General features: G+C 45.0%; 1 protein-coding gene across 2 annotated transcripts; it reads right to left on the bottom strand.

The window, feature by feature from the left end:
* Positions 1-394: 394 nt before the first annotated feature.
* ETV3 (ETS variant 3) lies at positions 395-15,529 on the bottom strand. Of its 2 annotated transcripts, none has more exons than XM_027529590.1 (5): positions 15,365-15,529; positions 13,354-13,412; positions 12,520-12,757; positions 11,161-11,276; positions 395-5,021 (listed from the first exon to the last, which is right to left on the bottom strand). In XM_027529590.1, the coding sequence occupies exons 2-5, from the start codon at positions 13,397-13,399 to the stop codon at positions 3,892-3,894; spliced, it is 1,530 nt and encodes a 509-aa protein (XP_027385391.1). In that variant the 5' UTR covers positions 13,400-13,412; positions 15,365-15,529; the 3' UTR covers positions 395-3,891. The 2 variants fall into 2 exon arrangements, with proteins under 2 accessions (XP_027385391.1, XP_027385392.1); XM_027529591.1 differs by having other exon boundaries at positions 13,354-13,409.
* Between the last annotated feature and the right edge of the window lie 551 nt (positions 15,530-16,080).

Raw genomic sequence — 16,080 nt, 5'->3', positions numbered from 1 at the left:
TGTGACCCATTACCAATCTACACAGCAACCATTAACCTGTGTTTTTTCTACAGATTTGCCTATTCTGAACACTTCATACTTCATACAAAGTGTGGCCTACTGTTTCTGGCTTTGCCATGTACTCTGAATGATTTCTCCAATCAATCTGGAGGGTGAAATTCCCCAACCAACTTGTCTGTGGCTGCAGTGGTATTCTATCCAGAAGCAGCCATCAACACAAGGAAACTGACCATCTCCAAAACTGTTAAGGGACCGCCCTCACCATGTTGGTCCCTGCACAACAGGAATCAAGTGTGGGGGTGGGTGAACGAGTGTGCACGCAGCAGATGCTCCGGCACAACCACCCTGGCTCGGCGTGGCGACAACAAAACCAACACTCTGCAAACGTTACTTAAAAGTACTTTTTTTTTTTTATTTAACTTCTGAGGTAAAATACTTTTTTTTTTTCTTTCAACTTCCATAACAAAATACAGAGCTATCAGATACCCCTGGAAAAAATATGTATATTATACATATATTTCTATAACATTACATCATATATATATAATATATATATGCAAAAATTTGAAGACTTTATAGAAAGCAGAACATCTAAAAGGCACTGCACAATGGAGTGAGGATTACTTACATGTTATGTACATATACACACTATTCTGCTTAAGCGGGTAACTAGTGAAGTCACCTTTCATGTGTGAATTTCCAAATATCCCTGCATCACAATTTTATAACTCAAAGAATGCCTAAATATTTCAAAACAAATTAACTGGTAACGCCCCACCCCCACCCTGCCAAGAACAAAAAAATCAAACAGTTCTTGAAAGACTGGATCAGTTTTCCCCCAAATTTAAAAGTATATTTCATTACTGTCTATAAAACAAAGAACACAAACATATTTATGGAATAAATAAAAAACAAGGGACAAACAGCCAACTAACTGACTCTACCCGCTTGGTAAGAAGTGATATACTTCAACTATTTTTTTCTTTTAATGCTTCTGAAAGTTTCTTGGCCCACTGAGGACTAGGGTGCAGTGATTCCCTGTTAGCGAGCTGGGTTTAATGCAGTGCAGCTTGAAAACTGGGGTTGGAGGGACTTACTGTTCATTTTTCACTCCTAGCGGTTCTTAAAAAACAAACACTCAGCAAGTCTGGATGCCCTGAAGAGGTCTCTATACTGTGTTCTTCCCTATAGCCAGAAAAGCAAACGGCTTGCAACAACATGCTCTTGATTAATACAAGTTCAGAATGTGTCTTTGCAAATTTTTAAACATTTGGCACAGCAAAAGCTGGAAAAAATGGGGAGGGAAAATAGACCTGGTGTTGTCCGCCCCCTTCCACATGCTGTCAGTGATGAGATGTTCACAGAAGAGAATGACCTGGCTTTGTGCCAGGCTTGTGACAGGTGCTGCCAGGAGTGGACTTGGGGGAGAAAAACTATCTCCCACCCCTTTGCCCCAGGATATATCAATGACCTCCACATCCCCTGGTCCACTTCCCAGGCAATCCCAAGTTCAGCTCTGAGTAGTACACTCCCCCAACCCCAGTGTGCAGTGCAAATCAACCAACAATTTACTGGTGGAATGGCAATCAAAGGAAACAGTTAAACATCAAACAGTTTCTTAAAGCCAAAAACAGTTTTCATGGAGTTGAACATTTTTTGAGTGTTTTTCAAGTGTAAAAGCAGTGACTTTTTATTCAAACAGAAGCAGCATCTAGGAATTAATTCTGGCACTTGGGTTCTAGGGGGTTACAGGTACGCATCATGGATTTTTCTCTCTCTTTTTTAAAGGCCTCATGTCTATTCCTGAGTTCATACTGACACCTGCCGGCGCCTCCGCTCCAGTGGACAGAGGTGGTGGGCAGCCAGCCTCCCTGGTTAGATTGGGCAATGCCAAGCAGAGATGCCTCTTCCACCTGCCTGGGCTTGCTATTCTGATTCGAGGTAAGTCGAGGTACAGAGAAAGGAACCGACAAAAACACAACCAACCAAAGGCAGCCTGAGTTGTTAGGGACCACTCTCCTAATCCTTTTTCCAGGGAAAGACAAGTCACTCATGGAATTTCAAACAAAGGGGAGGACAACTGCCAAAAAAAAAAAAGGCATGATGGACTCAAGTCATCTTAAACCATCTAATAACTCACTCACCTGCTCTAACCTTTCCCGGGCTCCTCTCTCAAGCATGCACTCCAGTTTAAAAAAAAACCCCCCACCCCCACCATAAAAAGACAACCCTCAAGTGCTTCTTAGGACATAGAGTTCACCTAGGGTAAGATGGAGTCAGGAATTTCTTGAAAGCATCCCTGTGCCCACTTCCTGCCCCTACCAGATATGCAGTTATTCCCCCCTCTGCTGCTTGAGGGTCTGAGCCATGTTAGGTATTTCTGTATCTATGTACTACATGTGCGCACACGTACACACAGCTGGCTGTGGATTCTGTCTGCCCTTAGTCCAGGTTCCTTTTGCTTCACATATGATCAATACCTTCCCATTCCTTTGAAGTTGATGCAACAGAACTTCCCATGCAGAAACAATCCCTGGAGTTTCATGGACAGTCAACTGATCTTAAGAATTAGTACGATCTAGGGGAATGGGTATGGCAAGAATGGCAACACGTCAGGACAGACCCCCACGGTTCACTTCTGCCAGCCCTGTGGCATCTGTCTGCCTTCTGTGTTTCCTATCCACCTCTTCCTTCAACCTCATACACATCCACTTGTACCCCCAGCCACCTTCTGCATTTCCAAGTATAATTTGCCCTTAAAGCCCACAATCCTGCCTTTCTGCTACCCATCCCAATAACATCAAGTGGGGATGATTAAATACCAGCTTAAAGTTTAACCATTTCCAACACCTCTGGATTATCTGAAAAGCTGTCCATGCCCTTTTACAGGTTTACGCTGACAGACCCGTATCATGTTGAAGTATGTTCATTGTTAAGGCTTTGACTGAAGAAAACGGTAAGAGCAGCAGACACAACAGAGACATCTTCAACTCGTGTCTCAGTCAACTCGCTCACAGTCACACACTGGTTTGGCTCCCTAAACGCACGGTGGAAAAAAAAATAATAATTTTTGTGTTTTTGTTTTTAAAGGCATCAGGTTACTTCCTTCTGTCCTCTTCTTTCTTCCCTGAACAAGAGTTTACAACTCCTCATGGCTTCTTAATAGAGGAAGTAGGTGAAATGTCCAAGAAATTCACAGCAGGGCTTCCTGTCTCAACCAGGTAGCTGAGGCTTGGTGCCTGTGCCTTCCCAGCCCCGCTCTAACTGGCAGTACATTTCATGTTTCCTGAAAACATTCTATATCAAAAAAAAAAAGCCAAACAACAACAAAGGGAAAAAGAAAAAGAGCAACACGTGAACATCCCCCTGCCCCAGTAAGACAGATTATCTTACTTCTCCCCTGAAATAATTATAAAGAAACATTTCAGGCAAAATACTTAGTATTAATGGTCTCTGGCTGCTCAACCTCCCAACCATGCCCCTTTCCCTTTATGTGTCTCTCTCAGAGCAAAATAAATTCATTAATGGCTTTCCATATATAAATACAATAGAAAAGAAATAAGTCTGGAACCTGAACTATTATGGGACCAAACAGTTTCTTGGCCCTCTGGGAGTTTGTCAAAGTGTAAGCCTCAATAGGAAAGAGGCTCTTTCTCTTTTCAGTTCAATACCAATCCCGTCCTACTCACCAGGAAAAAGTGTGTTCACATCCCACCTAATTTACAACAGAAGACACCCCATCCTATCCCCAAAACAAAAATACAAGTCTACACCCCTAGAATGATCAAACCAGTCTAATTCCCTCCCCACCCCCCACCCTGAAATCTTGCTACATAAATACATGTGTGTGTTTTGATTATAGTATAAACAGCTCCCAATCCTCTTCCAGTTCTAAGCATCAGCAGCAGCTGTTGCCAAGCCCCGGGGTCCGGACCCATTCCAGAGAAACTTGCCATTCTTACTCAGGGCTTCAGGGTCATCATTCCAGCGCCGCTTCAACCGAAGCTTGGGGGGCATTAGGGCATCTTCTTTCTTCTCAGGTGCCCCGGGCTCTTTGCCAGGCCTGTCCTCACTGTCTTCAGACACCTCCAGGGGTTCTTCACTTGGGGTGCTAATGGGTACAGAAGGCCACACAGGCGGTGCAGCCGGGCGGGCAAAGATGGTGCTTTTTTCCTCCTCCGTGGTCCTGCCTGGCACAGTGCCCTCTTCTTGAGAGCGCTCCTCCTTCTCCCGTGCCGACTGCCTGAGGCTCTCAGGAGCCTTTTCCAAGGCTGGCTCCACCTTAATCCTCGGTGGGACAGGAGTCAGTGTGGGAACAGGGACAGGTGCTGCCTCCTCGCTGCTCTCCACCCTCTCCCGGTTCTTCCGCCCGATGGGTGGGGGCTGCAGCTTGATGGAAAACTGGGATGGCTCCTCGGGGTGCGCCTGGCACTGCAGTGGTGGCACCATGAGCCCTGGGTACCGAGGGAATGTCCGTGGACTCAGATGGTAGTTGAACACGGAACAGGCTTGAGAGTGAAGGTAGTGTTTCATTTCCTCAGGGCTGAAGGAGAAGCGACTGCTGCTGGTGAAGGGGCTCAGGCCTGGCGAGGGGCTGTAGGAGAAGATGGTGGGGGTCAGGGGCAGGGCTGGTGAGACGGGGACGTGAAGGACGCCTCCGCGGCCTGGGATCGGAGAGACGGCGAAGGGACTGTGGGGGTCAGGGTACATCCCTGGCCTGGAGAACAAAGGAAGCATGATGTCAGGCTTGCGCTTCTGGTGGCCAATCCCTCCACCCACGGCACTTCGGGAGGACATGAGATCCACGCCCCGGCGCCAGTCAGCGGCTGGGCCATCCTCCAGCTCTGAAAGCTCCACCTTTCTATCAATGCCATTGCTTGACTCTTGGCCAGAAGCAGTTAGAGAGCTAGCAGAGAACCGCCCTGGCTGCACATCACTAGTTGGAGAATGGGTGTCCAGAGGTGGGAAATGGAAGCGGGAAGAGCCTGTTGGCACTGGTGGTGCACTCTGGGGAACCACACCTGTGAGGGTGGGAAAGACAAAAGGCCACTTTAGAGGTCTAGTCATGCATGATCGGCAATTTAACTGACACTAAATAAGTACAAAATGTTGAAGAGCAACAGGAAACAAACATTCCAGCTGGACTGAATCTCTCACCTGCTTGTCTTTTCAGCTTCCTCCATTCAATTTAGTTGCCGCCTTTCTCTAGCCTCTTACTCACTTTGTTTTCCTAGTACTCATTGCTATCTAAAATATCATTTGCTTGTTTATCTGTTTTCTAAACCCCATGAAGGCAGGGATTTCTTATTTGCAAGTAGATTTCCAGCAGTTCAGGGCTGAATAATTAGTAGGCTCTTAAGAACTATCAGTTGAATGAATGAGTGTAAGAGTGTGTATATACAGTATATAACACCTGCTTCAATTCTCAGGTTTACAAATGGTCTTTTCTTATTTTCATTATTTGGGCCACGTCTATAAAGCAAGCAAACAAACCGAAACCAACAGACAAAACTGGGGATGATGTGTATGTAAACAATGCATTAAAAGCTTGAAGACCCTGTACCTCACAAATATGAACATGACCAAGACCGCATTTTAAGATAAAAACACAACAAAGGGCCATGTTTGTTAAGGCAGGTTCTCATGGTGTGTCTTTTATCATTTCTGACATACAACCACTTCTTTAGAGTCTAATATTTTTCAATCTCTCCAAATCTATGTTCTATTATATAAATTCTGTGTAACAATCTCCATTCCCATCCTGCTTTCCATGCCTTTCAACCACTGAGGAGGCTGGAACAAAGTCCAGTCCCTACCACCCGTCTCCCAAATTTGTCGACTGAGATCTGAAGCTCTAAGCAGAAACCAACACTGCGCTACACAAGCCAATTTTAGAGGCTCGCAAGTTCTCTAGGGCCCTCAGAAGTCCTTCTGATAATCAGAGCATAAGACGTCTGAGGCCTCAGGGGCCCTATGGGCTCCTGGGAGGTATCAGTGTCTTCTATCACTGATGATGTCAGGAGGGCTATTTTTACCTTGAGGGAAGGATAAAGGAGAAGAAAAAGTAAGAAAAACCTCAAATAAGTGCAAGTGTGGTGACATAGGAGAAGAAACAAAAAGGTGCACAAGATATGATGTGGGGAGGAACTGCCAGCAATCAGCTGTGTTCTGTTCTTGTTACAACGGAGTCATCTTCAGATAGGACCCTGGGGTCAGTTGCTAAGTGCAAGACTGTGTAGCTTTCTCAGCACACTTGTCTGAAGAACACTGTGCCAGAGCAGCATGTCCCAAACTGACGTTCTGCAGAAAACTGTTCCACAGGTTTTTTTTTTTTTTCTAAAACAACTGATTTTAATTGTGTGATCAGGAAAAACAGATGGATGGACCTGTATATAATTTGAGCAGACTCAGGGGGGTCTCAAAAATATTTCTGCGACCAGCCTATTATAGTGGCTATGATTCTACTTTTTTTTTGATTCTCTTGAATCTTGATTTTGTATTAATAGCACATCTATTTAAAAGCAAAAGAAAAAAACCAAAACACGCCCCCTCCAAAACACTTTTCTGTGTGCTGGTGGATTGAATAAGTATAACATGGAGAGAAACGGAGGTGATAAAGAAGGTCCTGTCTCCTGAACAAGTCAGTTATTTGTTTTGGTTTTTCCAAGTGGAAGATAGATATCTCAGTCTCTACATGGGCTAAAGATACATTGTCAATTTGCAAAAATGGAGATAGAACACAGAGCATTTCCCAAGTGGGTTTAGAGGGAGTGAAGGAAGGCAATCTGGAGGCAGCATTCTGGATCCCTTTAACTAGCTGCTGGAGAAGGAAACGGCAACCCACTCCAGTATTCTTGCCTGGAGAATCCCATGGACGGAGGAGCCTGGTGGGCTACAGTCCACGGGGTCGCAAAGAGTCAGACACGACTGAGCAACTTCACTTTCACTAGCTGCAGCAGTCCTACTTTAGCAGGGCTGGAAAATGTGGGTTTGAATCTTAGTTCTAGCACCTTCTACTTTGTAGCCTGGTACAAGTAACCAGTGGGTCTTTGAACCCCTTTGGCAAAATGGGAATAAGGCCCTTGATAAGGTTCAAACCCTGGCCCTACCACTTAATAGCTATGTTATTCTATGTAACTTACTTACCTTTCCAAGTCTCAGTTTCCTTACCTGTAAAACAGATAATAACAGGACTAATCCTCATGCTATGAAAACTACAAGAATTAATATTTGTGAAGTCCTTAAACTAGTACCAGCATATAGCAAATTCCATGTATTTGTTAAAATACATGATTTATTAGAAAATAATCATGGTTTAAAAAGCTAAAACTTTTAAAAGGCATATGGACCATATATTAGATAACAATATTAGAGCAATGTTAAAATTTCCTGAGTATGGTAATGTTACTGTGATTAGGAGGAGAATGTCCTTGTGCATGGGAGATACATACTGAAGTACACAGGGATAAAGTGTCACATCTGCAACTTAATCTTGAAAGATTTAAAAGTTATATATATAGATAAAGCAAATGTTATCCATTAGTGATTGTAGGTAGAGGATATATGGGTGTTCGCAGTTTTATTTTCTCCCCCTCAATTTTTTTGGTAGCTTGAAAGTTTTCTAAAATAAGGATAAATATAAAAAAACTGGGGTGGGATAGAGAGGTCTCAAGTTCATCCTTGAACTGGTTTGCCCTGCCCCCAAACCCTGACAAGTAAGCATTTTTACTACATGTCTTCTGCATCTTTCCAATGTTTCTTATAAGTCCATTAAAAATACATGTTAATGTAAAAAAACTTAAGAATACATTAAAAAACGTATTTCTTCTATGTTCAAAAACACAGTTCAAAATAGCCCAACTGTATCAACCCACCATCTAGACAAGATCACTCTAGCCTCCAGGATCTAAGTCCACACAGCGCTGCTCCTCAGAGCATTTATCACATTCCACATTGATAGCTTATCGCTCTTGCTAAATTTTAAGTTCCTTGAGGGAAGTAACTCCCCCATAATCTTTTTGTTTTTAAGTCTTAACACATTATCTGTTGAACAAATTAATGAATCCCAAATCCAGGGAAGGAACGTATGGTCTATTAAATATGAGCTAGATTTCAATAGCTCAATGGCTCAAGAATTGTTTCCTGAGAAACTGCCCAGCAGGTAACTGTACTCAAGCCACCCTGATCCATCTTTGACTCTGCTGTCATCCTCAACGTTATCATTTTAAAACGGGGACACCAAGACATATACTTCACTAAGCGGGGAGGGTGGCATGAGTTACCTCACAAAAACACTGGGCAAAAGTACCTCCATGAAGCAGATGTTCAATAAATGTTACATTTCTTTGTCATCATTAGAAGTTAACCTGAAATGTTTGGTCTATTTGGGTAAAAGTTCTCTATGAACTACTGACTCTAGTTCTTTGGGGTTATCTGCATCCAGGATGTAAAAAACTAGTTGTATCCTTAAAAGAAATGGACTTTTTGCTTTCCCCATGATTTTCTGATCAGGATCTTGAGCCTGGTTAAGAATCAATGTTGATTCAACTGACTTCTGGCCAAACAGGCAGTTCTTGGCCACTACTGTGTGGTTGCTAGGCCAGAGTCTTCACAGAGTGATGGTCTAGATTTCCTTTTCCTGGAAAAGCATATTGGTCCCCATTCAGGTTATCCAAGTGGCTGGATTTGTGGGTTTTCAATAGAAAAAAATGCAAATGTGAAGTCAAGTGGGCCTTAGGAAGCATCACTATGAACAAAGATAGTGGAGGTGATGGAATTTCAGTTGAGCTATTTCAAATCCTAAAAGATGATGCTGTGAAAGTGCTGCACTCAATATGCCAGCAAATTTGGAAAACTCAGTAGTGGCCACAGGATTGGAAAATATCAGTTTTCATTCCAATCCCAAAGAAAGGCAATGCCAAAGAATGTTCAAACTACCACATAATTGCACTCATCTCATACGCTAGTAAAGTTATGCTCAAAATTCTCCAAGCCAGGTTTCAACAGTATGTGAACCGTGAACTTCCAGATGTTCAAGCTGGTTTTAGAAAAGGCAGAGGAACCAGAGATCAAATTGCCAACATCCACTGGATCATCAGAAAAGCAAGAGGGTTCCAGGAAAACCCCTACTTCTACTTTATTGACTATGCCAAAGCCTTTGACTGTGTGGATCACAACAAACAGTGAAAATTCTGAAAGAGATGGAAATACCAGACCACCTGACCTGCCTCCTGAGAAATCTGTATGCAGGTCAAGAAGTAACAGTTAGAACTGGACATGGAACAACAGACTGGTTAGAAATTGGGAAAGGAGTACCTCAAGGCTGTATATTGTCACCCTGCTTATTTAACTTATATGAAGAGTACATCATGAGAAATGCTGGGCTGGAAGAAGCACAGGCTGGAATCAAGATTGCTGGGAGAAATATCAATAACTTCAGATATGCAGATGACACCACCCTTATGGCAGAAAGTAAAGAACTAAAGAGCCTCTTGATGAAAGTGAAAGAGAAAGAGTGAAAAAGTTGGCTTAAACTCAACATTCAGAAAACTAAAATCACGGCATCCAGTCCCATCACTTTATGGCAAACAGATGGGGACAAAATGGAAACAGTGAGAGACTTTTTTTCCTGGGCTCCAAAATCACTGCAGATGCTGAGTGCAGCCATGAAATTAAAAAATGCTTGCTCCTTGGAAGAAAAGTTATGACCAACCGAGATAGCATATTAAAAAGCAGAGACATTACTTTGCCAACAAAGGTCCGTCTAGTCAAAGCTATGATTTTTCCAGTAGTTATGTATGGACTTGAGAGCTGAACTATAAAGAATGCTGAGCCCCTAAGAATTGATGCTTTTGAGCTGTGGTGTTGGAGAAGACTCTTGAGAGTCTCTTGGACTGCAAGGAGATCCAACCAGTCAATCCTAAAGGAAATCAGTCCTGAATATTCATTGAAGGACTGAAGCTGAAGCTTAAACTTCAATACTTTGGCCACCTGATGCAAAGAACTGACTCCTAGAGTCAAAATTCCTCTAGGTACACAGGGAGGGGGCAAGAGTGAAAAATAGAGGAAACAAGATGCCAGTGGTTAGAACAGGTTTGATTTCCTAACACCTCTCCCTCAGGCACAAGGAAAGAAAACAGGTTGTAATTAGAGAGATGCATTCCAATAGTTTTTTTTTTTTAAATGCATGCCCCAGGGACAGGAGGGAGTGGTTACAGGGGAGATGGAACTGTAATGATAGCAGCATCAAGCTAAAACTGCCCTAACTTGTTGTGTGTAGTAATTACATATCTGCCACAGATCTCAGCATATTCTCTCAGCCACACCCCTGCTCTAAATTTTCAGGTTTCTTTCAACTTTTTCCTGAGAAGTTGTAATACTACAGAGTCACAAGCAGACTTCTTTGCCTTATACAATTCCACAAACACAGAGCACTGATGGACTCCTCAGAAATTAGTAAAATACAATCTGTTTTCTTAGGCAGGGGCCCGATTTGCATCTTGAAACAAACAAACATCCTTATCAGAGACTGCCTTCTCCTTCGCTGAGAGGCAGACCCAAAACCTCTGTGAAAAGCTGTAATGGAAAGCTATCCTGTGGAGAGCCTAGAGGGGAAGCCTTGCAACACTTCAGAGAGAAGGTCAAGTAACCCCAGAGTCTTGTTCTCCGAGGAGTTGTTGGTGCAGATCAAAGGCACTGCTTTTCACTGCAAACATATGAACCTCCCCTCCTGTGATCAAGGATGCTGTGGTTTTGATGAGATTCACTTGATAAGGGTGAGCTTGGTTGTTTCATAGAAAATCGGAAGTGTTTTAGAAACTACTTCTTGTCTGTGAAAGAGCCACTGGGCTGGGAGTTGAAATTCTGAATCCTGAACTTAAGGATCAACACAAACCTATGGAATAATATTCCTAAACAGGACAATGCAATAATATCTAGGAGATGACAGATAATATGCAGAAAACAGACCCAAATCAACCAAATTTATCTCAGTGCTGCAGTCTATCACTTCCTGTGAGAAGAATGAGACTAGTTGGCAGAGGGAATCCAGGGGATCATATTACTGTGGTGTTTCTAAATACCCCTTAAACATGACAAATCTGAAGACCTGGGTTTTTAAAATTCTTTTTTAACTCCCCATCAAGAGAGTTCGCATCTTACCACTTGACCGAATGTTGATGAATGGGTAGTTGGGCATCACCAGCTTGTTGAAGTTAAATTTATAAGTAAATCTTTTCCCTTTTGTTTTATGAAGGATCCTCTTGTTGTAATAGTATCTGTAAAAACAAGAATGCATGTCAAATCGTCTTCTAGCTACTGACTGTTTTTGATACACTTAGGTAACCAACAGCTCAACCAACAGACAATCAACAGCTCTTGCTCAGAGTATTACTTGCGGAACATCACTATCATTCTTTTGCAGCTTTGCCCTCAGGTTAGGGCTGGGAGACCTAAGAGCTTACTTTTCAGATTCAATTTTCAACAAGATTCCAGTCCTTTACAAAGACAGTCTCTCTTTGAGATCCTGTACACCTATTAGAGACCCAACCCTTTTCTTGTCTATCTCTCTACGGTTTCAATTCTTTAGTCCATTTCCTTCCTGTTCTACTATACGTCACTGCTTCGTTTCTCTTTTCTGCCTTCCCCAGGTGGGGGCAGACAAATCTCTTGGGAGACCTGATGTGGTTAGTCTGGAAGCCTAAGCTCAAGGCATAGACAAAGGAATGTAGAACTGTTTTATGGTGGCAGGTCAAATAATGGTACATTCTGAGCTGGAAAACAGCAGTCAGCTTGGCCTACTTCACTTTCAAAAGAAGTGAGAGGCTCCAGCAATGTTGCTGCTCAGATTTTACATTCGGGGTCACACAATGAAGGAAGGCAGGGGAATTTCAATGTACCCAGAACCTTGAATATATTCAGTGGCATAGATTATATACACCCCTGGAGGGGTAAAGGGTTATGAAATATAAAGACTGGCAAGGGGAAAAGAGAACCTGAGAAAAATTAGAGTGACCAATCTTTATAGACAAGCTGGAGCAAACTACGAACCGACAGCCCATTGAGCTCACTGGCTCCTCAACAGTGAGGGCCCCGCCATGCACTGAGCAGTCCTCTTGTGTGCCTGCTTCACTCTTTTTCTAGTGTCTTTCAGGAGTGCCTAAAGAAGAGACAGTCTAATACATTTCCAACGGGGAAGTCTAAACTAATCTTTGGATTACAAATTAGCTCCAATCCAGGTTTCACCACACATTCTCGCCCACTACAGAGCAGAATCGGCTGTCAGGATCCAGTGCCAGCCACGTTGGAATTCCCTCCTACATACAACCAAAGATATGCCTTTTCTCCTCCTGTGCCTATGCCACCCAGATTTAACAGCTCTTCTACTCCCGCTGTAAAGCTACACGTTATTCACTAGTGTCGTCTCTCATTACCTGATACATTTTTATCTAACATGTACCAAACTACTTAAGCCTCTTTCCAATCTGTTAACACAATGGATTTGGGAATTCTTTTCCCTACCTCAGAGCTCGGCTCAGCTTGTCGTAATTCATCTGTGGTTTGCACTTCCTGCGGCCCCAGAGGCGGGCCACCTCGTCTGGATCCTTGATGACAAATTCCCCATACTCTCCCTGCTGCCAGGCAATGACATGGCGGAACTCCTCCTTCTGCAGCAGCTCCAGGATGAAGTGCCACAGCTGGATCTGCCGGGAGCCCGGGGATGACTCTGTTTTATAGGCCCAATCAGGAAACTGATACCCTTTAATATGAAAAGGGCAAGATCAAGGTAGTCAGGAGCTAGGAACATACATACCAGTATCCCCAGCTTCACATTCCGATGCTCAGAAACTCTAGAGTGCTGTGCAAACATGCCATGAACACCCTTTGAGTCAACTGGGGCTAATCACAACAGTGCAGAGGAAGGCAGACTGAAGTTACCTTTCCTTGTGGCAATCATTAAATCTGATAAGAGTTGGGTAGCAGCAGCCAGGTGTCCTAATCTTTTCCCCTTTCAGACTTTACTAAATCTCATGCCTACTTCCTGTGAGGACATGAAAGTTTCAAAGGGAACACACAGGAAAGACAATGTTTTAGAAAACAGCACCTTTTCCCCAAGGTTGGAATTGTTTCTCTAAGAGGAAAGAGACTCGAAAGCTTGGAAATGAGGGTGTGGTGACCACATTTGTTAACATTCATCCATAGGAAAAAGCATACAACTGTCCTAGCAGTATCTACCCTGTCAGGAGGCGGTCAGTCACAGTCTGGCATTTGTGAACCAAGCCCAAATGAAGAGAAAAGGGACCACTGAGGGGCATTCCAGGTACATCAGAAAATGACTGATTAGCTTCTGCTCACCTCCACCTCCTTCTGGCTTTTCCACGACGCTACAGCCCGCTTTCATTTTCACCCTCCTGCTGAGAGACACAAGCCATGTCAATTAATTTAAGGTGTTCTGTGTTTTTTATCCTCCCAAGGTTTTCTGCCACAGCCTTTTCCCAAACTTCCATTTCCTCATCTTTCCCTCCTTATGTAACCCTCTTTCAAACATGTCACTTCCAGAGTGCTAATCCTCAAGTCGTGAAATGATGATCCTCAGGTCATCAACTTCAAAGACCATAATTCATCTCTTACCTGACTTTAAACCACAAATAGTAAACACTGTTTTTAATATTTGCTTTCTCCCTCCTGACCAATCTTTCAAATGTAAAAAAAGGAAGGGTATGGTGAAATGAGTCCAAAAAGGCAGCCAGAACAAGTCAAACAGTTTGTCTTCTATTACTAGACAGGCCTAGATGCCAAGATACACAAGCCTGAGTTCACCCAGATGTACCAGTTTAAAGAGTAAAAAAAAAAAAAAAAAAACAAAACCAAAACCCAAATCCATCTGATTGCCACTCAAGAATGAACATCTGATTTTGATTTACTTTCCTGAATTATGTGAGATGGGAAAAGGAAAACTCCTCCCAGTCAGAAACTGCCCCTTCCTCCTTGAAAAACACCCTGGGATACAGGAAGTAAACACACCATATGTACAGTTACTCTATACATGAAAACTCACACTCCTCCCATTTTTCTCTGAGAAAAAAATTTATATTTTCTCCCTTTAACAGAAAGGAAAAAAGAAGCAAGCATTTTTGGGAACCTTCTGTTCAACAAGTGGAGGCAGTCTGGCTGTGATCTGCATTCATTCCATCCAGATTTACAGTTCTTAATAAATTTCCTGCTCCTAGCAGCAAGCAGCCTGTATCTGTTACTCCTTTAGCAAAAAGCAGGGATGAGTAAAATGGCCAGAGAAATATGCAAGCAGGAGAAGGCAGATTTACTCTTACTCAGGCAGTTCCCCAGGGTGAATGACAGGCCCTCAGCACCAACATTAGCAGGAGTCTAGAGGGAATGTAGGTGCCTTGGTGACCCTAGGGCGGGGTGGATACAAATTCCTAATCTTGAAATTTCATCTAACCTAGGATTCCTCTAGATCCTTTGAAATTTTTTTTTTTTCCCCTCACCATACACATTTAAGAAGACCAACCAACAAGTTTCGGTCTAAGAAATTACCAAGGAATGAAGATGGATAAATGCCCCAAAGGAAGGAGAAAACAAACAGAAACACACAGTTACATACACAAGATACACAATAACAAGGCCCCAGAGCTGAGGCAGTAGTTTCCTCTCCTGGCTGCTTCCATCTCCGTGACAATGAGGGAGGAAAAACACTAATTTCCCCACGACTCCAGGAAGCTGCCTTGAACGTTAACAACGAGGCTGCTCCGTCGGGTTGCGGAATCTTTATCCTGACATGGGAATGCCTTCACTCACGACGACTCTGGGGTTCAAATCCCGCCGCAACAATGACGTGCCCAGGAAGCTTTCTCCTGACATCCCAACTCTCCGATTTCACCTATAAAGGCCTTCCTCCCAGGAGTCCGGAGGCGCCTCTTCATGCCTTTCGCAAATTCACTCCGAGGACACACTGTCGAAGTAGGGTCACTCATCTTAACTCTGCACAGCCCGGCAGGCCCCTTGCCCTACCTCGGATTGCGACCATTCCCCATAGAGTGAGGCTTGCAGAGCCTGGTACCGCGCGCGTCCCGGCTTCCACAGCCCCCGGAGCCTCCTATTTATCTGCCTGCCGACCGGGCCTTCCTCTCCCCGTGGTCTCGGGGCTCCGCGGAGCCACCGCAAGAACGCTGCCCGGGTCCCCGTCGCCCCTAAGCCACGGGGGCTCCCTCCCTCCCCCGCCCCCGCGCAGGGGGAGGCCCAGCAGGGTTAGTACGTGGCTCTCCCCGCTGTCCCGGCCGCAGGGACGCCGTCACAGCCGAAGCTTGGGGGTCGGCCCGGACGAGTCGGCGGCGAGGCCGGGACTCACCTCTCCCCGGCACGGTCGGTCTTCGGTCCGGTCTCCTCCGCGGCGTCTCCGGCTCCTCCTCATCCACCCCAGCAGGAAGTGACCTCCTCGGCTGCTTTCGTCACTTCCATCCTCAGCGGAGAGGGCGGGGGAGGAGGCGGCGCCCTCCCGCCGGTCTCCCAGCCGCGCCCCGCCGCACCCAGCCGCGTCTCCCTTTCCTTTCTCCTTTCCGCAGACGCTGGCTTCCGCCTGCACCCCGCCCCCGCCGCGCGCTCCTCCCGCCGCGCTGCCAGCGCAGCTTCCCCGGCGCGGCCCGTGCGTCACGCTGCGGGGGCACGTTACGCACGCTCGTGGCTGGTGGCCGGGCGGCGGGCCTGTGGTCGGCGGGACTAGCAGCGGGATGCGGCGGGCTTTCCCGCCGGTCGGGTGTGGACGAGGCTGTGCCCCGGGGGGTCTCACCTGTCGCCGGAGGGCACCTCGCAGTTCTCCCTGGAAGGGGCCCGGCTCCGACTTGAAGCTTCCCCCAGACCACTGAGAGGGTGGGGTCCTCCGTTTCTCCTTAAAAGGGGCCTGCGACCTCCAAGAGAGGAGAGGCTTCACAATGGGAAGAGACACCCGCGGACCTCAGAGGGCGTTCTTTACCCTCTTAAGAAAGAGTCTTTTCAGATACTTTGAAAAGACTCCGTGAGGCTTTCTGTGAATCGCTTTGCTTCGGCATTTTTACCCGCTCCGCCCAG

This window comes from Bos indicus x Bos taurus, chromosome 3 (genome assembly GCF_003369695.1).
Source record: "Bos indicus x Bos taurus breed Angus x Brahman F1 hybrid chromosome 3, Bos_hybrid_MaternalHap_v2.0, whole genome shotgun sequence".
NCBI classification, from domain to species: Eukaryota; Metazoa; Chordata; class Mammalia; order Artiodactyla; family Bovidae; genus Bos; species Bos indicus x Bos taurus.
This window is presented reverse-complemented; position numbering and strand designations above follow the sequence as displayed.

Excerpts from the sequence above, each read along its gene's own strand:
- ETV3 (XM_027529590.1), bottom strand. The coding sequence starts at position 13,399 with ATGAAAGCGGGCTGTAGCGTCGTGGAAAAGCCAGAAGGAGGTGGAG. Across the intron at positions 11,277-12,519 it reads AAGCTGAGCCGAGCTCTGAG|ATACTATTACAACAAGAGGA; the intron begins GTAGGGAAAAGA and ends TTGTTTTTACAG. Across the intron at positions 5,022-11,160 it reads CATCAACATTCGGTCAAGTG|GTGTGGTTCCCCAGAGTGCA; the intron begins GTAAGATGCGAA and ends CCACCCTCACAG.